General features: G+C 39.2%; 1 protein-coding gene across 19 annotated transcripts in view; it reads left to right on the top strand.

Moving 5' to 3' along the window:
* The window catches only part of MATR3 (matrin 3), a 47919-nt gene that overhangs the window by 4429 nt on the left and 20140 nt on the right, over positions 1 to 23350 (top strand). For 2 of the 19 annotated variants that reach the window (XM_070518145.1, XM_070518138.1), the window contains exon 1: positions 12862 to 13113. The exons of 5 other annotated variants lie outside the window; for them this stretch is intronic. Coding sequence is in view for 2 of the 14 variants with exons in the window: in XM_070518142.1 (XP_070374243.1) it covers positions 13297 to 13344 (48 nt within the window). In the remaining 12 variants the exon portion in view is untranslated. Of the gene's footprint in view, positions 1 to 2783; positions 2945 to 12861; positions 13345 to 13847; positions 14420 to 23350 lie in introns of those variants that run through there. 12 more of the 19 variants (XM_070518139.1, XM_014853839.3, XM_070518134.1 and 9 more) reach the window with 11 other exon arrangements.

Here is a 23350-nt window from a genome sequence, read left to right as displayed (position 1 = left end):
TCTCGTGTCTATGTGCTGAAGCCTCCATAAAGATCCCAGTAGCATGGGGTTCAGAGAGCTTCTGGGTTGGTGAACGTTTGGTGGCACTGGAAGAGTGGTGCACCCAGAGAGGGCATGGAAGCTTGGCACACCTTCCCACATTCCTTACCCCATCCATCTCTTCTATCTGGATATTCATCTGTATCCTTTATGGTATTCTTTTACAATAAACTGGTAAACAGTAAGTAAACTGTTTTCCTGAATTCCATGAGCCACTGTAGCAAATTAATTGAACTCGAGAAGGGCATTGTGGGAATGTCAGATTTATATAGCTGATTGGTCAGAAGCACAGGTAACAACCTGGACTTATGATTGGCATCTGAAGTGGGGGAGGGGCAGTCTTGTGGGACTATGCCCTTAGCCTGTGGTATCTCCAGGTGTAGGTAGTGTCAGAATTGAGTTAAATTGTAGGACACCCACCTGGTGACACACATTTGCTTGATGTGGGAAAAACCCCTACACATCTGGGTCAGAAGAAGTGTTGAGAGTGTAGTAGTAGTGTGAGAGTAAAGGAAAAACATAGGAGAAGTGAGGTTTTCTTTACAGGTAGAAAAACTTAAAATACTGAAAAAATAATGGAGAGTATCAGAATTTTAGAGAAGAATGCTTAATCCAGAGTCCAAGACTTAAACTAAGCCCTCATTTTCTAGAGCTCTGCTGTGCAATACATGTGGCTATTTAAATTGACAAAAATTAAAATCAGTTTCTCCATCTCAGTATGTAACGTGCCACATAACGATATTTTGGGCAGCGGTGGACTGTATATATGATGGTGATCTCATAAGAGTAATACCATATAACCTAGGTGTGTGGTAGGCTACACTGATGATCTAGGTTTGTGTAACTACACAATGAAAAAATCGGCTAACGACACATTTCTCAGGACATACTCCATCATTAAGCAACAAATGACTGTATCTAGTGACTACCATAATGGACAGCTTGGAGAACATTTCCAGTAATGCAGAAAATTTTAGTACACACTGCTTTTCTAGAGCAGGGGTTGGCAAACATTGTAAAAGGACAGATAATATTTTAGGCTTGCATACCATATAGTCTCTGCAACCACTCAGCTCTGCAATTGCAGTGTGAAAGCAGGTGTAGACAGTATGTCAACAAATGAGCATTACTGTGTTCCAATAAAACTTTACTGGGGCCAGCCCAGGGTTCGCTGGTTCGGATCCTGGGTGCGGACATGGCACCACTTGGCACACCATGCTGTGGTAGGCATCCCACATATAAAGTAGAGGAAGATGGGCATGGATGTTAGCTCAGGGCCAGGCTTCCTCAGCAAAAAAGAGGAGGATTGGCAGTAGTTAGCTCAGGGCTAATCTTCCTCAAAAAAAAAAAAACCACAAAAACAACTTATGGACACTGAAATAGGAATTTCATAAAATTTTCAGTGTCACAACAAAATCCACCCCCCCACACCCCACCAAACCATTCTACAGGGGTTGGCTATAGTTTACCAAACCCCCTTCTAGAGAATGAAATTCAAGCCTTGAGAGTTGACAGCTCATTAGTGACAGACTCAGGGCCAGTACCAACATGCCTCCCTGAAAAATTCCATGTTGTCAATATCTTTGCCTTATAGCAAATCTTTACCATACAGACTTATTCTTCATCTTTAAGAGGACTAAGGTGACATTAGTAAATTATCCAGTAGTAGAATAGTCCTTATTTCTTATGTTTGGAGTTTATGTATGCCCTTTGCATGGGTTACTTTTATCATAGTAGTTCTCTCCACTTGTAGTATATACCTAAGAAAGAGGTCCCAAGAAAGAACAGCAGTCTTCAGTTTCCAGCAGAGCCTGACCCTCAGTCCCAAGTAGGGAAATAGAAATGGCCCCTATGGGGCCAGCCCCGTGGCACAGCGGTTAAGTTCACATGTTCCACTTCGGCAGCCTGCGGTCCGCCAGTTCAGATCCTGGGTGTGGACATGGCACCACTTGGCAAGCCATGCTGTGGCAGGTGTCCCACATATAAAGTAGAGGAAGATAGGCATGGTTGTTAGCTCAGGGCCAGTCTTCTTCAGCAAAAAGAGGAGGATTGGCAGAAGATGTTGGCTCAGGGCTAATCTTCCTCAAAAAAAAAAAAAAAAAGAAATGGCCCCTAAGGAAAGAGGAAAGAGGAAAATTTTATATATCATGAATTTCCAGGGTTTAAAATCTGGGATCTCAAGTTCCTCTAAGAACATAGATTGCCTTTCTGACTATGGTAGGCTACCCAGGTGCAGAGAGGGGCCCCTGTTTTCCTACTTGAAAAGGGATAATTCATTTGGTGTTTGTGCCTATATTCAATATCCCAAGAGGTTTCAATGGCTTGATAGCGCATATTAAAATAATTTAATGGTTTTTTGTACTTGATAAGTGAAGTTAATTAGTCACCGACTACTCCCTGTTGACTTGATTTTTTTTTTAATTTCCTGGCGAGTCTAAGAGGATGATATAAAACATTTCAAAATAGCTTTTTATTCATTCCTTCCCTTTATCATCCTTTTCCCATGCTGCAATGGAAATTGAAACTGGACTGGCAGGGTTTCTGGTCTGTAAATATGCAAGCTGCTACCTCCTGCCATAGGTAGCAGTTAAGAAACACAAGTGCCCCTCTATTTTGCTCTGCTCAAGTTTCAGGCCCCGGTCCTATACCATATTAAGAGGAAAAACTAAAGCAAGGTGAGTAGGGGGTCCCACGTATTGAGTGATATCCCTGGCATTGTAAATAATTTACCTCCCTTCTTTCAGGGTTGAAACTACTGTTAATGGACTGTTGCATTGAAATTTTGGATCATGTCTCACATTTTAATCAGGAAAATAGGACCCCAGAGGAATAAATTCTGCAGGTCCCAAGGGCACATAAAAAAGTGGCTCAGTGCCTAGGAATTCACATAAAGGAAAACAACCTGGTAAGAGCAACTAATTGGGAACTTAAAAGAGTGACAATGACTCCAGTGAATCTTGTTGCTTAATTAGGGCTTTATGAACAGCTCCAGGTAATATTCTCTTGGAAAACAATTTCACTGAATTAAAAAATCAGCTGTAATACTTAGAATTGTCTGCTTAGCAACATTCTTCCTCTTTAGTGATATTTAGGAACACTTTTAATGAGCCAACTTGTTGAGTCATGTATTTGTCAGTTTAGTATTCTAAGGCCTAGTTCAAAGGAGTGGAGCCCGTTACTCTGTTCCTTCCTGTTCTCCAGTAAAGGCCTTTGGGGTGTGGGAATATTCTGTACTGCTTGTTAAGGGGACTTAACTACCATCTGGAAAATGGACCTTGAAATTTATTATTTTTTTTTAGAATAGTTGTAGATTTACAGAAAAGTTGGGAGGATAGTACAAAAAATTCCCATGTACCCCACATCCGGTTTCCACTAATATTAGCATAGTACGTTTGTCACAATGGGCTAACATTGATACATTATTAAAGTCCATACTTATCCAGATTTCTTTAGTTTTCACTTAATGTTCTTTCTTCCAGGATCCCATTGAGGATATTACATTTAGTCATCACGTCTCCTTAGACTCCTCTTGGCTGTGACAGCTTCTTAGACTTTCTTTGTTTTTGATGAGCTTGAGTTTTGGGTCAGGTGTTTTGTAAAAAGTCCCTTCAATTAGGATTGAGTTTTTCTCAGGATTAGGCTAGGCATTAAGGAATTTTGAGAGAACACAGAAGTAAAGTGCCATTCTCATCATGTATCAAGAGTGTATACTATCAATATGATTTTCTCCTATTGATGTTAATCTTGATCACCTGGCTGAGGTCTTATTTGCCAGTTTTCTCCACTGTAAAGTTACTCCGCCTCACCCAACACTGTACTCTTTGGGAATAAAGTCACTATGTGAAGCCCATAATTAAGGAGAGGGGAGTTGTGTTCTCCTTGAGGGTAGAAGGTCTACATAAGTTATTTGGAATTCTTCAGAAAGAAATTGGTCTCTTCTCCCTCATTTATTCAATTTATACTTTAGGAAAAAAATCCAATAATACTTAATTTTGTTAAAGTGTTCCAGATTTGGCCTTTGGGAGCTCTTTCAGGTGGCTCCTGTGTCCCTTCAATATGCCCCCATCATTGTGAGGTTGTTTTAAGCACTTCTCACTATGGCCCTATACGATGGTTCAGGCTCATCTTGTATTTTTCCTGTCCCAGTCCCAGAGTCAACCATTTGGTTGTAAGTTTTATCCTGGTACTCACAAGGAGCCCTGCTTCCTTTATTGGAGAATAATACTAAGGAACCAAGATCTGGGCACTAGATGTGCTCTTGGTACTGAGGTTTTGTTGCTTCTAGGCCCTATCAGCTGATAGAACACTGAAGTATATATGTATGCATATATAAGGATCCTAACCGGGATCCTTAGTTTATAGCCCCCTATATTCTATAAATGTTCCACTTTTAATAATGACATTTTATTCTATGGTCTTTGTTTATTCTCTTTCATCTAGAATAGTGGTTGAGCTGTTGTCTTTTATAGCAGATGCTGTAGTTCCCAGATGACTGATTATTTTTACCCTATGAGCTCACAGTAGAGGATGGGAATTTTGTGTCAGCTGCCGGTAGAAAGGAGGAGCCAAGCCCAGGCCCTGGTGTCCTAAGGAGTTGAAGGAGAAGAGAGAGAGCCTTAAGGCACAGAACCTCTGAGTTAGAATCAGGGCTTCACCAGAGCGGCAGATGGTCAAACTGCTTCTCCTTCCCCTCAGTTGCAATTCTCTCAAGAACTCCAGGGGCTAGTAAGTAAGGTTGCATTATGCTGGCCACTTCAGCAAGTGATGAGTTGAACATGAGGCAATGAATAGGATAGGAGAAAAGAACAGAAGTTTCGTCACCACCAAGATTACCCCTACTCCCATGGCACTCTACCCTTTTCTACACTGGACTTCCATTTCTTGCCCTTGTATAGTGGGACCCAATCATGATCTGTTTCTCCAAGGGACTCTTCATATTTAATTTCTCAGATCTCTAACTTCCCTCTTATTTGTGTAATACCTCCAGGGCTGAGTTAGAGGAAGAGGCAATAGCCTATGGTAATTACTCATCTTGTCAAACTGGTCATTTAATAGATACCCTTTATCGGTTTATTAGTTTTATTAACTGAATTCTGTTAGACATTGGGGATAAGTGATGAACAAACACATTCTCTGCTCACCTTAATATGTACAGTCTAGCCTTTATCTCTCTCGCCTCATCTTTGCCACCTTGGTTTCTTTCAGTCCTTGATAAGCCTTTTACTACGAGGTCTCTGCGCATGCTGTTTCTCTGTCTGGGTCCATCTTCTCTACTTTGTCTAATTTGAGATCTCGGCTCAGACAGCACTTCTGCAGAGAAGCCACCTTTCCTGACTGAGCACCCATTATATGTGTAATTGCACTGTTTTACCACAGAGCTAGAAAGTCAGCTGCCATGTAAGAGTCCTTTGAAAAGCTGGTATTCACCAGCTTCTAAAGATTTACCTCATTCCCCTATGGCCAAGCAGGTTCAATTCTACTGACAACTGATTAAAGAGCCTCAGCTGGTAAATATTAATGTCTGTGTGTCATAATGTACCCAAAATAGAGTAAGGCCATAGGCATATCCTGTTTTTTAATAATACCCCAGTAAATGAGGATAAAGAGATTGCTGGTTTTGTTCTTTTTAAAAAATTTTGAAACAGAAAAATCATAGAAACAAGTGTCAGATTTCCTAATCATTTGCTAGTGGACCCTAAAGATATAATATAGTGCACAAATATTTGACACTAAATTTAGCTTGAAAAAGTATTAAATGAAAATAGTGGATTTGCAGAGAATTTGTTCAAATTTGAGACATCTGTTAACTAAAATAATGTGGGATTTTCTTACTTTTTTTGGTAATCTATAAATGTCTTTATAGTTAAGGAAATTAGTAAAACATCTTTGTGTATAAATTATAGCTTGCATAGCCTCTCTTACTAGCAGTCATTGCGCTGACGAATAGGTACCAGGATAAAACTTATAACCAGATTTAAGTGAGTAATTTTAACATGTTTACTCTGGGGCTCTATAAAAATGAATAATCTTTGAATCTATGGTTTTGTCATTTTAGGATATTCATGTAAATATGCTGCAGGTCCTGTGGCACCATAGAATATTGACAATATTTAGTGCATGTTGACCATGTGCCAGAACTATTAAATTCATTCTACACATCTCTGTATCCTCTCAACAACTCTACAAGGTACATGCTGTTATTTGCCCAAGGTCACATGGTTAGTGGATCCAGGAACTACTGTGGTGTTCAATAAATCTGACTCAAAAGCTAGTGGTTGGTTTGGAGCTTTCATACATAGTGCTGCCAAGTCTTTCCAACTAACAGGCACAAATATCTACTTGTCTTTTTCAGTCATCAACCTCAATCACAGTAACATCTTTCAGGGCCTGCTGAAATGCCTGTCTTTTTCTGGTCTCATACACGTATCACAAATGCCAAATACCTTGTTTCAGGCCATCAGCATCTTTGCCACTCTTGCTGTAGCTTGAGGAAGCTTCCTTGTGCTCTTAAAACATACAGAGACCATCTACAAACATTCCTTTTGGCCTTGCTTTAAAAGGAGTCCCATCTACATCATTCTTCCTCATATCACCCATGAGTCTCTTAGGTTTTTTAAAATGTCCCTGCTGGAAGGCCTTAGAGAGTCACATCCCCACCCCTAGTCTTGCCCTATCATAGGGTTTATCACATTTTATTAAAATTCTTCAGTCTTTGTCCTACTAAACTATGGGTTCAATGAGGGTCAGAAGATTTAAAGACATTTAAAAATTCCTCAAGAATTTAGGATGTAAGTAAAGTTGGGTTCCTTGTTAGTTTTGTATATATAGTAGTAAACACCTGCTAAATTAGGGGCATAAAGACTTTAGTAGATACATATTATAGGCAAACAATTATATAATAATACAACACAGAAAAGTCATTCCTAGACTATTTTAAGAATACACCAAGAATATTTGCAGTTGATCTCAATAAGATATATAATCTCCCTCCATGCTAAAACATTTGCTAAAATTACAGAGTCGAGATTCCTAACCTGATCAAATTTATCTTATTCCAAAAGCCTGTGTGATGCTTAATAGGGAAATCCCAAAGCCTGTGTGATGCTTAATAGGGAAATCCTAGAAATGTTCTTATTAAAAAAGAGAAAGCTGTGTTCAAAGTTACTAGCAAAGGCAGTTAGGCAAGAGAAGAAAAATGTTTAAGTGGGAAAAGAGGTAAAAATCACTTGCAGATTAAGTTTACTTGAAAAATGCTGAGTGGCAGCTGAAAATAGTGTATTCGAGTAGGTACTAATCAATTTGAAGATAAACTAGGAGGAAAATAAGGCTAGGAATAATTAGAGACACGTATAAGTTATATATGAAGAAAACATTAAAACACAAATAAGACCTTAAATGCTAAGTCATGCCATGTCCAAGAAATTTCAACATAAAGATAATTCTCCTAAAGACAACTAAGTTTATGGGAGCTGGCCCCGTGGCTGAGTGGTTAAGTTTGTGCGCTCCGCTGCAGGCGGCCCAGTGTTTCATTGGCTCGAATCCTGGGCCTGGACATGGTACTGCTCATCAAGCCACGCTGAGGCAGTGTCCCACATGCCACAACTAGAAGGACCCACAACGAAGAATATACAGCTATGTACTGGGGGGCTTTGGGGAGAAAAAGGAAAAATAAAACCTTAAAAAAGAACTAAATTTATAAAAATCGATAAATATAACAGGATTATTTTTGGAATGAGACAAGTTGATTTGAACATTCATGTGGAAAAATAAGAATAGCTTTAATGTGCAAAATTAGAGTCATAAAGGAAAACTAGCCTTACCAGATGTTAAAACATTACAAAAGGAATAAAACAGGGTGGTACTGGCACCTGAATAGGTTACTCGATGAATGCGACAGATAAGGAAATCCAGAAATGTGCCCTAAAACAGATGAAATTTTAAAACTGCAAGAAGAAAACGGGCAGTTTTTTAAGTTAAAATGAATACTTGAATGAATGATGTGACTAGATTAAAAAGTCGTGTATGGGAAAACACCATGAACAAACAAAATGGGTAAAAGATGTTTGCCAAGGGTTAATTTTTCTTTAATACGGTTCCTATAAATCAAAAAGGAAAAGCTCAACAACTGAATAGATAAATGGGCAAAAGATATGAACAGTTAAATGATGCTTAACTCCAGTTAACGCAAATAAAATCCATAGATGGAATTCCACTTTCTAACAGTCAGATTTTCAAATAGATTTTGACAACAGTTATCAAAGGAATGGGGGAACAGGTATTCAATTTTTCACAGTAAATTGATATGATCTTTAAGGAGGGCAATCTAGGTTTTTGGGTTTTTTTTTTTAAGATTTTATTTTTCCTTTTTCTCCCCAAAGCCCCCTGGTACATGGGGTCCTTCTAGTTGTGGCATGTGGGATGCTGCCTCAGCATGGCTTGATGAGTGGTGCCATGTCCATGCCCAGGATCTGAACCAGCAAAACCCTGGGCCACCAAAGCAGAGTGTGCAAACTTAACCAGTCAGCTACAGGACTGGTCCTGCAATCTAGTTTTTAAATTTAAAAATGCATATACACTGACTAAGCCATTCCAATGCAATCAAAAGAATATTTTGTGATGTGGCAATTTAAAATTCCAATTTTCATGTTTATTAAACCAGTCATTTACTGAGCGATTGTCTGGCTGCTTTTGCACTACAACTGCAGCGTATTTCTGACTTATCTGGCCCACAAGCCTAAAATATTTGGCACCTTTATGGAAGTTTTGCCTAATCCCTGCTCTAGAACAGTACTTTATAATCAAAATTTCTACAATGACAGAAATGTTCTCCAAGCTGTCCACTAGCTAAATGTAGATGGTAAGATTGAGACAATGAGTATAGCTTAAGGCTCTTGGACAGCAGACAGTGTAGCTCTAGGAAATGAGTTTATTTTGAACTGCATGCATACTTTTACATGTATGGAGTAATGTGCACATGAGTTTTTTTAAGTCACTGCTTTGAATAGTGGAAAATAGGGCTGACCTGGTGGCTCAGCAGTTAAGTGTGCACATTCCACTTTGGCGGCCCAGGGTTTGATGGTTAGATCCCAGGTGCGGACATGGCACTGCTTGGCAAGCCATGCTGTGGCAGGCGTCCCACATACTAAGTAGAGGAAGGTGGGAAAGGATGTTAGCTCAGAGCCAGTCTTCAGCAAAAAGGATTGGCCACAGATGTTAGCTCAGGGCTAATCTTCCTCAAGAAAAGAAAAAATAGGAAAATACCTACGTTGTCCATTGGGAGAACATTAGTTAAATAAATTTTGTATCATCCATATAATGGAATACTAGGCAGCCTTATTGGAAGATATCTAAGAAATTTAAAATAGAAACAATGTATAATCTTTAAAATAAAGCTTTGTTTAGTGTATCACTGCATAACAAACCACTGTACAACTTAGTAGTTGAAACAACTATTAAAATTTTGTACATTGATTGGGCTCAGCTAGGTGGTTGTGTTCCACAGGGACTTGGCGAGGCTACAGCTATCTATCTGGAGGCTTCACTTTGACTGGAAATTGGCACTGGCTGTCACCTGAGAGCTCAGCTGGGGCTGTTGACTGAAGCTCCTTGGTTCTGTTTTGTTTGTTTTTTTAATTGAGGAAGATTAGCCCTGAGCTAACATCTGCTGCCAATCCTCTTTTTGCTGAGGAAGACTGGCCCTGAGCTAACATCCGTGCCCATCTTCCTCTATTTTATATGTGGGAGACCTACTACAGCATGGCTTGACACATCTGGGATCCGGGTCGCCAAAGCGGAACATGTGAACTTACTTAACCTGCTGCCCCACTGGCCTGGCCCTCCTTGGTTCTCTTAATGTGGCCTTTTCATATTGGTTGGGATTCTCGCAGCATGGCAACTTGGTTCCAAGCGGATGAAAGGAAATCTTATAATTAACTTCTGCAGTCTCTTGATCTAAGCCAGTTACAGGGCCCTTCCGGATGCAGGTAGAGGGGAACTTGATTCCACTATTCCATAAGAAGAGTGGCAAAGAATTTGTGACCATCTTTAATTCACAAGCATGTGTATATACATGTATGTATGTATGTACGTATATACACACTAAATGTTTATAGAATCCATAGACTACACAAGAAATGGTTGATAGTGGGTGGCCTTTATGTAAGGGAGTAGGGGTTTGGGGAAATCTTATTTGTGTTCTTTGAATTTTATTGTGTGTATTACCTATTCAAAAAGTCCTTTTTAAGCCCTCCTCCCCCATGCCACTGTTAAAAGAGCCACTGGTTGACAGTCTAAAGTATAGGAATGCCCTGGCTTCATGTTTTCTTCTCTGCTCAAAACTGTAAAAGGTCTTCATTATCAGCTCAAATTTCAGACTCTATCCTGGTGTTAGATAGTATAGCTGTACCAAACTTGCCACTTAGACCTTTCAAAGTCTCAGGAGAAATTCTTGCTTTGTAGCCTCATTCTTTACCATCCCTGGTGTACACCACACCAACTCCCAAATAACCCAAATGTGAATAAAGCTCTTGATCCATCTCTGCTCACAGCCAGGCTCATCTTGAGGCCAGACTCCTTGTCCAGTCTCCTAAATCAGACCAGGATCCTCAGGACCTAGTGATTTGTCTTATCCATCGAGTCCCTACACTTGTACAGTGTTCTTCATGAAATAGGCTTTTGATGACTGAAGTGTTGTATTAACTTTGGTTTTCAGTGTGTCTTTTTGTTGATGAGCCACTAAGCACATCTTTAATAAATAATTACTCAATTGAAAAAGTTTGCCTTTTCTTCTCCGTACAATCACCAGATGGCATTACAGCCTTATACAAAAACATGGGTAAGTGCATATCTGAACTAAGATGCGTTCATGTTTCAAAGGCTCACAGAGGAGAAAGCAGATCTGGATTCCAGTGGAAGGAAGACCCAAGATTCACTGAAGAATCCCAAATTTCATTCCAAAGCTAACTATATAGTGGGCTTAAACATCACTTATTTAGGGGAGCCCCAGTCCTTGACGAATTCTACTAAATGCCTTCTGAAAGTCTGTAGAAAATCACACAACATACATGGAGATGTGGGATTGCAATCACAATGGCTATTTACAAATTTTCCCTTGTGCAACTCTAGCCCTCAACAGATGACTTAGTCACAGAAAACAGAAGTCACCAGACTAATTCCTCTCTCTTCAGTCCTCTCCTTATCCTGTTACAGTAAAGGCATGTCTCCGGATCTCATTCTTTTGGGAGCATCCCTTATTTTTTTTTTTTTTAGATTTTTTTTATTTTTTCCTTTTTCTCCCCAAAGCCCCCCCGGTACATAGTTGTATATTCTTCGTTGTGGGTCCTTCTAGTTGTGGCATGTGGGACGCTGCCTCAGCGTGGTTTGATGAGAAGTGTCATGTCCGCGCCCAGGATTCGAACCAACGAAACACTGGGTCGCCTGCAGCGGAGCGCGCGAACTTAACCACTCGGGCCACGGGGCCAGCCCCTGGGAGCATCCCTTATTAATTATCCCTTTTCTTTCCTGTTTTTTCAACTAATGCTTTCCTAAAATACTCTGACTGCCAACATTTTAATTGTGCTCAAAATTCTCCCATAGTAAAACAAAAGCTTCCTCAATCTTGCTTATTCCTGTCTCTTCATAGCCAAACTTTCTGCATTCGGTAGTTTCCATCTTCCTGTTTTCCATGCACTCAGCACCTCCAGTCTGACTTCCTCTCCCACTTGACTGGAAGCAGCTCAATGTTAACAATGATGTCCGTGTTACATAATACTTTGCAGATATTTTTAGTCCTAGTCTTGACCTCTTCATAGCATTTGACCTTGTTGACATTTCATCCTTTAAGTGTTTTGGTTGTCAAGGCAGCACAATTCCTGTCTTCCCCTACCAATTGTACTTGCTTGATCTTTGTCATTCAGCTCTACCTGATTAATTTCTAAAGGCTTGGTCCTAAAGTCTCTCCTTTCATGGTATTATCTCCAGCTCATCTTTCTACTCCCATTGTTTCATTTATGTCATTAACAAATTTATCACTAACCTACACTCCTTTAAAACTGACACCAAACAATTTGCCTTATTGTTTCCCCAGCTGATCCTCTTCCAGTGCCCAGTAGCACTGCTAACCGTAGGGTTGTCATTCTTCCATGACAGTACTCTCCCTCATCTTCCATATCCAATCCAATTAACAAGACCTGCTTCTTTTTGTCCTAAAAGATCTGAGGTTTTGTACTGGTCACTGGTCTCCATCTTTGCCCCCACCACTGTCTTTAACAGAGGACCCAGAATGCGTTTTCAAAGGTGCGAATCTGAGCACACTCGAGATTTTAAAAGCTTGAGGGCTATCAATCAGTACTTGTATGCACTAATTTACCTCAGGCTTCAGGTGACTGCCTTTCACTCTGTTTAAATTCGAAATCCCAAGGAAATGGCTCTTTCCCCGGTATTATCTATGCAGTTTGTCCAAGTCTACCTCAGGGTTTTCACACGTGCTATTCTTTAGCTTATCCGGATACATTCAGTCAAATTCACCAAATGGCGGCGGCAGTCTTTTCTATAGGGTGGGTTCGCTATCTTCCGCCTCAGTGACCCTCCTGTACGGAATTCCTAGCGCTTCCTACCACTCTTCGACAAGTAAACATAGAATAACCAAAGTATAGAAATGGAGTCTAAACCAGGGGCCCCCGTGACTCGCTTCTAACGCATACTCTATTTAAATTTTGCATCATGCAATTTAGGGTGTGGGGAAAAAAGGCTGCTTGGGGAATGGGACTCGAACTCGTAAGCTGTCTCCCTCTCCATTTCCCGCCACCAGCGGGCTCCAGGATTAGTGAACAACGACCACGGCGGAGGGCGCGAGTGGCGTGCTCGCGATGAGTAGGGGGAGGGGCCCGGCGCGCGCAGAAACGGGACCCAAGGAGGGGTGGGGGCGAGCTCTCTCGCGAGAGTGGGTTTGTTCTTGGGCTGAAGCCGCTGCTGCCACCTCTTACCAGCGCCGTTGCTGCGGGGGATTGTGGGAGCCTCCGCGTCCCGCTCGCTAGGAGAGAGGTCTCTCTCCTTTTCCCTCTTCCTTTTCTTAAGGTAGGCGTGAAGCGGGTAAGAATCGGGGTGGGGTGGCCGGGGGCTCTTCGCGTCCGCCGGGAGGAGGCAGCGACGGCGACAGGGGCTGCAGGGAGCCGGCGGCGCGCCTTTCTTGCTCGCTCCCGCTCGCCCGCTCTGCCTCCCTCCGCGCTGCGTATGTGAGCCGCCTGATCGGCGGCCGCCATGTTAGGAGCGCAGTGGCGGCGCAACCAGCCTCCTCGGGCGGCGGAGGTGAGCGGTCCCGCAGGGAGACCTGCGGCTAGCTAAGGGCCCAGGGTGCGGCGGGAGAGTCTGGGGGCGCCGCGGGCAGCCGATCGCCCAAGCTTCCCGCGTCCCAGGTTTGCTGTGGGCGGAGGCGGTACGACGAGCCCGTTACACGCGGGCTGCAGCGCTGAGGAGAAGGGAGGAGCGCTCGAGGCCTGAGGGACCGACTGGCCATAGGGGGCCTGCCGTTTGGGGAGGCTAGTTAAGATAGCGAAGTTCTCGGATAGCGCTAGCCCCAGATACGTGTTTGCTTTTTTTCTGTTTCGCGCCTGAAAATGTGCCCCAAAATGGAGGATTTCGCAGACTCCGAAAAGCTTAGTCGTTTGAGCAGCGTTTCTTGGTGTGGCGGCCTTCGCTCTGCTCCTCGCCCATCGCTTCATAGCGCCCCCTAAGACGCCCCTGTCCCGCGCCCACACACATGCGCGCGCGATTGTAGCCGGACCTCGGAAACAATCCTCCCCGCCCCCCATCGCGTAAAAATGGCCGAAAACCGAAACGTTAACGCTTGTTTTTCGTGTTGGCGTCGTGGATAAAGCTTTCTGCAGTACGCTGTGAGGCAGGAGATTTGTTCTTGTTTAGAAAGTCACCTCACATTTTTTTTTCTTTATTAAAATATTGTGTAGTTTCCTCTCGAGAGGATAGTGTGGTGTGGGACCTTCCGGTTTCCAGACAAAGGGTTTGGAGTACTGTGGTGTAGTCGCCGCATCGTTGTTCTTTTCATTGCCAGGCCTTTGCCACGTTCTCTGTTCTACAGGGACTTTTCCTCTTTACCGTGGAGGAATGTCTCAAGTTCATCCTGCTCTGAGGCCCTATTCTGTGGAATATTCCTATTGGATCAGTTACAGTTTTCCAGCCAGATATTTCTAGAACGGTTATGGCGATTCCGAAATTTCTCGTCTATCAAGCGCGCTGGCATAATGTGAGAGGCGTTGATTTCCCAGGTCATGGTCGTGAGATTTTTGTATTGATGCTGCGTTCTGCGTCCTGAACAGAGCTTGATTTTTAAGATTTTTAAATAGTCGATGAAACAGTTTTCTCCCAGGTAAATTTAGACAGTTGTACTCTGCGGGCAAAAATCGTATTTGGTGCTATTTTCATAAATGCTCAAAATAAGATTTTCTTTTAAAAACTAAGTGGCTCAGTCATCTGTCGAAATAATTTTCAACATTAGCAGTGTTTTAGAAATCAAGAAGGCGGGGAAGACAGACTTTTGTCGCAAAAACGCACCGTGTGTGCCTTTTCCACTTAACTAGAATGTTTTTGCAAACTTGAAATTAAACAGTTGGAGTACTACATGAAGATTCTTCTGGTTGGTTATGTAAGATTTGGGCAAGAGATCTTTAGCCAGAAGATGTTGCTGTTGAAGTGCTTTAAACTTAACATTTCTTCCTTTACACTTAACATTATATGCTTATAGCATTAGTATACTTTATCCAGAGAGGTAGTTTTCACTTTATCTTCTTTACATATCTCGCTTTTCAGCTGTGTGTACGAAGAGTTATTTTTCTGTAGCATTTTGAACTGATTGGGAAGGATTTAACCACCCTTGATGTGAACATTGTTTATGTTAAAGGAGTCCCTAACCATACTAATTTTACTGAATGCTCTTAGCGAGGTGTAAATGCTAAATACTATTAGAAGTCAGTTAATGATAACTATACAGATTTTAACAGCTGAGGAATGCAAGGAAAAGGTCTTAAGATAATTTTAGAAATAAAATGTAGGGGAAATCCCTAATTTTATACTAGAGAAAGTTAAAGCCCATGGAGATGGTTGTTATATAGTTAACCAGTGGCAGTGCTGCTGGTGTGTTCTAGAATGCTTACATCTTCATTGGATACTTGATTCAGACTCTTCATGTTATAATAAATAGGCTTAAAAATGGAAGGACTATACTTACAGGATAGGCTTCCTAAGGGACTAGTGTGTCAGATATTTGTGGACTACATAGATGTTAATCTTGGTTATTAAGCATTAAAAATCTAAAAGATTAAACATTTAGAGATTTGCTAATTATAGTGTGGCTATCAAATGGAAACCTATACAGCTACTTAGAATAATGTTTCAAGAGGGGAGTAATGATGGGAAAATGATAATGAAATATAGTATTAATTGGAAAGAAAATGTAATTAAACTACTGATGCCAAATTGGATCATTTTTTGTTTTTTAAAGGAATGTGTAAATAAGCATAAAAATAGAGATACACCCAAAAAAGTTAGCTCTGGATGTTGGCATTATGGGTGATTTGTATTTCCTTCTTCTCTTTTTCTGAAATTTCCACAAGAAACTACATTTACTTCTATAATGGGGGGGGGGTAAATGAAACATTTTTTGTAAATGCCGGGACTGCTTAAAAGACCAGAATCTCTTGTTTTGTTTTTTAGGATCTCTCATGTATTTTTGAGGGAAATTGAGATAGAAGTGAGCCAGCTTCTTAAAATATGAAGTCGCAGAGCATTCAAAAGTAACAAAAAGTAGTGCTTGTTCTGTAAGATAACCCCGGTTATTATATGTAGACAAACAGGAATCTGAAGACAATCCTATGTAAAGATATTAAATTTGTCATTGGGACTAATGCTAATTAGGTTACAGTATGAATTGCAGCCATTAACTATTTTAAGAATGATCAAAACCAAACAATTGGGTAATAGTTTGTTAGATGATGATCTTTGCACATCTTTTAGTTAAAAGTACTTTTTTTCCTCTATATGTCTTTTGGTTAGAATTACATTAAAACTGTCCCGCACTTGTGGCAACAAGTTCTAAGTTTACTACTTTAGTGACTTAACGTTTGGGAAGGACTAGACTAAGTTCCTTGGGGATGAGGTGGAGGGTTGGAGACAATGTAGTGTTGCAGTTTTTTTCTATCCATGGTTATTCCAAGGTTAACACTGTCCAGGAAGTAAAGTGCTGCAGTTTATCCTTGTTAGCTGTGTAGTGGACCTTCTCATTGCATCATTAGGATCAAGAGTTCTGAAATTTTTGATGAAAAGCTTTATGTGTAGAAAGGTGTAGTGGATAAAAGTAGAGCAGAGAGAAAAGGCAATGGATTGAGAGAATTGTAGATATGTAGCCTTTAAGAGATTTTTATAAGTGATTTTTTAAAATTCTGTACTTTAGCTTTTGACTTATTGCAGTTCATATCTATTATAATCTTAAATATAAACTTATAATTCAGTAGAAGTTATGTGATATAGTGCTATGCTATCTTTCCTGACCTGAATATAATTTATTACCGTGGCAAGTCTGAGTAGATGAAGTGCCTTTGATGTGATCTGGCTTGTGTATGATTTTCCAGTTGTATATCAAGTCCTAATGTTCTCTGTATAAATAAGCCTCGAGACTCTTTGAAGTTTAAACGTAAACTTTCATGTATATTTTCATTTTTTTAGAAGTTTTTAAATTTTAATTTTAAAATTTTTTAATTAAAAAATTTAATTAAAAAAAGGTAAACTTAAAAAGCCATTCCAAAGCTTAAAGGCTGATTGATATAAAATATTTGCTTTTTTTCTGGAAAGTTTTAAAAATGACTTATCTCCAACATTCTCTTTGATCTGTAGTCCCAATAGCCTGTGGTTGTTGGTATCTATCTTAAGGCAGAAACAGGTTAGTAGGAAAAAACTGTGGGGGCGGGGGAGTTAGTTCTTCCTTGGTTCTTCCCAGGTGCTACTGTTGGATATGCTGCTGGATAAAAAGAGCCTGGGGGGGGGGGGGTGTCTGTGGTAGATGTCCTAGTGGGCAGGTTGTAAATGCAGCATGTATGGAAAGTAACCAGTTATCTTAGGGTCTAAATGGGACCTTTATTTGCTGTATCACAGGTTGCTATGAAGATACAGAATTTTCTGATCTTTCAAGATGATTTGCATGGTTTTTTCTCCCTTTGAGGGGATTACTTGGATGTTAAACATCTCCCTTTGGTGTAGTAACTCTTATGAGAAGAACCTATACCATATGTGACAATTTAAAGTCAAGTGTTGGAGCCCCTGACTCACAGTAGATGGGAAAGGAACAGTAATATTGAAGAAAGACAGACATTTGTACTTAAAAAATTCTTGCCATGAGAAGATGTGAAACAGAACAATTTCAATGCTTAACTGTGTGTCCTTGTGTGGGCTATGGTATTCTGGGAAAGCACCATGGAGGAGAGAGTTTTACTCTCATGCATCAGGAGACACCAAGAAAATACTCATAGCAGCATTCTTGGTAATGGCAAGAAATTGGAAACAGCCTAAATGTTTATCATCTGCAGAATAGATAAGTCTGTGTGCTTAATTGTATCCATATTGCAGTGAAAATGTAGGTTTAACTCATTTATAAAGCCTGTTTATATACAGTTCAGAAATGCTAAGTTAAAGTTTTTAAGTAAAGCTATATATATATATATATATATATATGTTAAGTAGTAAAACTTAAAAACGGGACTGCAGAAGGAGGAGTGCATTGGAAATTGGTTGGTGGAAGATGTCTAAGGTCTCGTTAATGTTCTGTTTCTGAACTTGGGTGTTTGTATACGCTGTGGTGGTTTTTTGTTTTTTGGGTTTTTTTGAGGAAGATTAGCCCTGAGCTAACATCTGTGGCCAATCCTCTTCTTTTTACTGAGGAAGACTGGCCCTGAGCTAACACCTGTGCCCATCTTCCTCTACTTTATATGTGGGATGTCTACCGCAGCATGGCTTGCCAAGCTGTGCCATGTCTGCATCCAGGATCCGAACCAGCAAACGGAACGTGTGCACTTAACTGCTGCGCCACCGGCCTGCTCCCTGCACTGTTTTTTATAGTGCACAATCTGGGGAGGATGCTGGGCCTTAAGAGAATTGCTAGTATTAAATGAACAGAAGAGAGACACATTCCAGCTAATAATTATGTTTGCACAAATACTACGCAGTCTCTAAGTGCTCGTAAGATGACCTTTCCCATAAGGTGTTGGCATCTGGGGGAAGATAGGTTTAGAGAAAGAGTATGCAACTGATACGTGAAAGGCATTGGAAAAAACCGTAGCGTGGACCTCATGTGGTAAGTAGTAGAGAGTAGTTTGTTTCTGAGCAGGAGAGCGTAAAATGAGTGATGTTTTAGGAGCTTTGCGTTGGAAGCTGTGAGCCTGGATGCAAGGAGGCCAGCTGAAAGGCAGGAGGACTAAGGATCTCCAGTAAGGTTATATGGCAGAGGAAATGGAGAGGTAAGGACTGTGTTCTGAAGGATGAGAAGGTAATTTAAAGGTAGATTGACAATAGAAAATGAAGAAAGATGTAGTTTAATTTGTCCACTTTCACTAGAATCCCCTTCTCTTTTTCAATCTTGTTTGTCTAGGTTACTACCAGTCTTTAAATTTGGTCTTCTAAATTAAAACTGACTTCTGGTTCGTTAACAAAGTTCAAATTTGAATGCAGCTTTGAATAGAAATGGACGGGACATTAAAGTTGATAGGCAAAATAGGAAGTATAGTACAAGTGAAAGGTTTAGAAGCTGTTTATTGGTATGTTTCTGGGTCAGTCCTTTTTTCTTTAAAGTTTATTTTCTCGTTGGTTGAGAGGATCAGATCACATAAAAGTAGATAACTACTATGGTGCTTACCATGTGCCAGACAGCATTCTAAGTGTTTTATGTGGATTAGTTTTTAAAATCTTTACAGCCTTATGAAATAGGTATTATTTTTATTAGCTTTTTGCATATGAGGAAACAAAAAGATGTTAAATAATTTGTCTGTCACACAGCTGTTTTGTAGTAGAACCAGGATTCAAATCAAGGCATTTGGGCTCCAAAAATCTCACTAGGTATACACCAAGTCAAAGATTTGTACAAATGTTTGTGGAAGCCAAGAGAATAGACCATAAAGTGAGTGGAGGGGAGAATCTTAAGGGTGCAGAATGGCACCTTGAGGAAAACGACTAATTTTGCTTTTAACTAGAGAAGAGAGTTTGCCAAGTTAGTATCCTAGGTCAAATCAAGAGTCAAAATTGTCAGGTAAATAGAATAACTTTCCATCCCATAGTATGGGTTTACTTAATAAGTTTCTTGTATTGCTTTAATCTGAAGATATTAAATGTCTGCTTGCAAGTCACTAGGAAAAATTTCTAAATCTAGAAAGAAGAAAAATATTCCAAGTTTGAATAGGAATCCTCTCTACTGTTTAACATGAAGTTTTCTACTTTAGCAGCTGAAGGCACTCTACAACACTCTCTCCATTATCCTGAGGTTCAAGAAGTGGGCTAGATGTTGAATCCAGGTCTGTAAAATGGATTAAGAGCAAGTTTTAAGGCAGTTAAAAATGTTAATATTTGGGTTTTTGCCTTCCTGGCACTACATTTTATAAATGTTTTTATCTTTCCTGTTGTGTGATGAGGAGCATATTGTTTTATACAAAACTGAAATTAATAGAGCTGGGACTTTTAAGGGGTTTACTATTTAATTAGTATATTTTATTTAAAAAACCTTAAGTCACTCAAAAGTATACCATATTGAGATGAGATTATGGTAGTAAAGAGCACAGATTAAAATATAAGGTTTTAAAGCTCTATATGAAAAATTGAATAGTTTCTCGGACATTATAGTCATTTTCAAAAATCAAACCTTTAAGTGAGATACAAGTTATAAAATACAATGAGAAAAGATATAGTGATGTAAACTAACATTGAAATGAAAATTTACTAATACTTTAAAATGGAAACTTGATATTTAAAACCATTATAAAATTAATAAGTGAGAAAATTTAAAATAAGGAATAGTTAACCTAATGCTGTTCTTTAACTGGAAATGAGTCAAATAGTTGATTTTAAAAGTTCTGACCACAGGAATTAGTGCTTTTGTGTGATTGATGACAAAAATTAAGCAGCTACCTTTCCAAATGGTGCTTCTTTGAAATTACTAATACCGAACTATCCCTCCTACCTATTGATGAAATTGTTAGGACGTTTTTACTGTATTGATATTGTTGGTTGCTACCTTGTAAACGTATTTGGCATATTTTCACATGAATAATTTAACAGATCACAAGGGTGTTTGGCCTTGATATAGGACATTTGGAAAATCTGAGAATTTCTTGTACCCTTTTATTTTTTCAATTCAGAAGGGGAAAATATTATAGGAAACTGTTGTTTTCTAGCTGTCGCTTTTAAGTTTTTACGTGAGATTAAAGGGTTAAAATAATGTCAACGTGAAGATATTTTCTCTTGTATCTTTACAAGCTTTTGGGATTATACCATCTTAAAATTAGCTGTTTTTTTTTTTTAAAGATTTTATTTTTCCTTTTTCTCCCCAAAGCCCCCCGGTACATAGTTGTGTATTCTTCGTTGTGGGTCCTTCTAGTTGTGGTATGTGGGACGCCGCCTCAGCGTGGTTTGATGAGCAGTGCCATGTCCGCGCCCAGGATTCGAACCAACGAAGCACTGGGCCGCCTGCAGCGTAGCGCGCGAACTTAACCACTCGGCCACGGGGCCAGCCCCAAAGTTAGCTGTTTTTAAGAAGTGATTGTTTCACACAGGAGAGAACAGAACTAAAGATTCATATGGTTGTAGTAAATACCTTTAACACACAGCATTTTGGGGGGCCGGCCCCGTGGCCAAGTGGTTAAGCTCACGTGCTCCACTTTGGGGGCCCAGGGTTTCGCCTGTTTAGATCCTGGGCACAGACATGCACTGCTCATCAGGCCACACTGAGGCAGCGTCCCACATAGCACAACCAGAAGGACCTACAACTAGAATATACAACTACGTACTGGGAGCCTTTGGGAAGAAAGAAAAGAAAAAAGAAAGAAAGAAGAAGATTGACAACAGATGTTAGCTCAGGTGCCAATCTTTAAAACAAAAAACATAGCATTTTAAAATTTTGGATTGAGAAGCTGAAGATTTTTTTCTTGATAATATCTTTTAAAGAACTAATTTAGTCCACTTATACTCATTTTAGTAATCCTGCTAAATAATCCTCTGAAAGAGTGAATAATAGGACTAAGAGATAATCTTTATTTTACATGGGAAATCTAGATATGGAAAAGTTTGCTGCTGTTCTCCATGAACTTTCTGGATGTATTAAACGTGAGTTATTACCTCAAATATTTTAGTATTCCACTTCTTTAATTGGAGAAGAAAATCGAAAAAAAATATTAGGTAGCTATTCATGGAATGAAGGGATTGAATATTATTATCTGAAACTTGTTTCTTAACCATATCTACAGATCATATTTGTTCAGATATTGAATGTGTAACTAACATTTCTTAGTAACGTTAACAGTTTTGTCATGAACTAGGTTTATGTTCCAGGTTATTAGAATTGTCTATAAAAATGAGTTTAACATTTCCTGATTTGGGGGTGGAGGTACTTTCTTTTTTGGAAGTGAGAGGTTCTTCATTGATAGGCATTTACAATTTATTGTATGAAGATTTTAAATGGGTAAATTGGATTTTTATATTACATTCTAGATTAGTTACCTCAAAGGAACTATTTTCAAACATTATTAATCTCTAGTATAAGGGAAAGGCAGTTTTACAATTTTGGGGAGAACATACAATAAAAGAAGCTAATCTTTAAAAATCTTCGGTAATTTTGTAAACATCTCAGTATTGTATTAACTTGGGCAGTAGGTCTCACTTAAATGAGCCTTTTAAAATGACTTGTTCGTCTTAAGTTCACCATTGGCCAAAGATACTAAAGGAACTGTTTTCATAAATGCTTTCAACCGTGCTGTCATGTCTGATTTCTCTTAATTTCTTTGTTCTAATAAAATTTTAAGAATTTTATTTGTTTCAATCAAAAGTCTGGCTTAAGTTCCCTTTCAGTAATTTTACTCTCATGTCTTTGTGTGGGGCTGCATTTTTTAAGTTGAAACTCTGAGTCTCAGAAATGTTAAGGTTTTTCTTACGAAATTACAAGTTGTCATGGGATTTGCATTGTTTGTCCTGCCCTTTTTCTGAGTTTTTCTGACATCCATTTTCTGTTGTCTTAAGGTTATCATCTTTTACTTCTCTTAACCTTTCATTTTTGCAGATCCACTGTTTTCATATACACTACAAAGAAAAACAGTTCAGATTCTGTAATCCAAGAATCATTTTCTTAAAATATGATCAATTAAAAAGTTTTACATATGATCATAATACCGTTTGTGTAATTTCCCTGAGGGAAAAGAATAGTTCTTTCAAAAGACTGGCTTTTCGGTGATAGAGTGTTTTGGCTATAACATGAAGGGCAAGGCTGCAATTAATAATAATCTTGATACTTTGAAATTTTGATTTTGAAAAACCCTCTAAAGGTTTTGATATTTTAAAATAAAGTATACATGAATATTTAGAGGGTCCAACCAATGTTTACACAGTATTTCAACTGCCATTTTTTATGGCATTTATAAGACATGTTAAAGTTTCATCCAGTGAAGTCCACTTAACTCTTGTCTCTGTTTTATTAACATTATCTTAAAGCCTGAGTAGTTTACATAGTGGATCTCATCTAGAACTAGTTTCTTTGGTGTCTTTTCTCAAATTCATCTTTCTTGGTGTGCAAAAACATCTTCTGTAATCTCAGTCACCTCTGATAGCATTTCTGTGTCTTTTTAACTTTGTTACATCTTTTTGTGAAATCTAAGTCTTGCCTGTAACTTTTTTTTATACTTCCTCTACCACTGTATTCGTCCAGTGTTTCCTTGCTTTAATCTATCATTGATGGAATTGGTCCCATAATAGACTTGTAACTATTGACTATTGCCTGGTTTTTACTGTAATAAAGTTTAATGTGTAAAACTACCAGTGCTTAGGTGTGTGGGTGATCAAACGTATAAAACTTAACGAAGCAATGCCTCCTTATAGAATTCCGTAGCAAACAATTTAAGACTTAACCTCTGTATGTGATTGTGATTATAAAATTGTTTCATCAAGGACGTTTGTTATGTACATCATTTAACTAATATTTTATGAGAATCACATGTAAATGCTTTGCAAATTCTTATGTAACAATTTCTGAGTTAAAATAATGACTTAAGAAAGAAAATGA

The sequence above is a fragment of the Equus asinus genome, chromosome 9, assembly GCF_041296235.1.
Source record: "Equus asinus isolate D_3611 breed Donkey chromosome 9, EquAss-T2T_v2, whole genome shotgun sequence".
Taxonomy (NCBI): domain Eukaryota; kingdom Metazoa; phylum Chordata; class Mammalia; order Perissodactyla; family Equidae; genus Equus; species Equus asinus.
The sequence above is the reverse complement of the archived record's forward strand: the minus strand, read 5'-3'. Positions and strand labels throughout refer to the sequence as shown.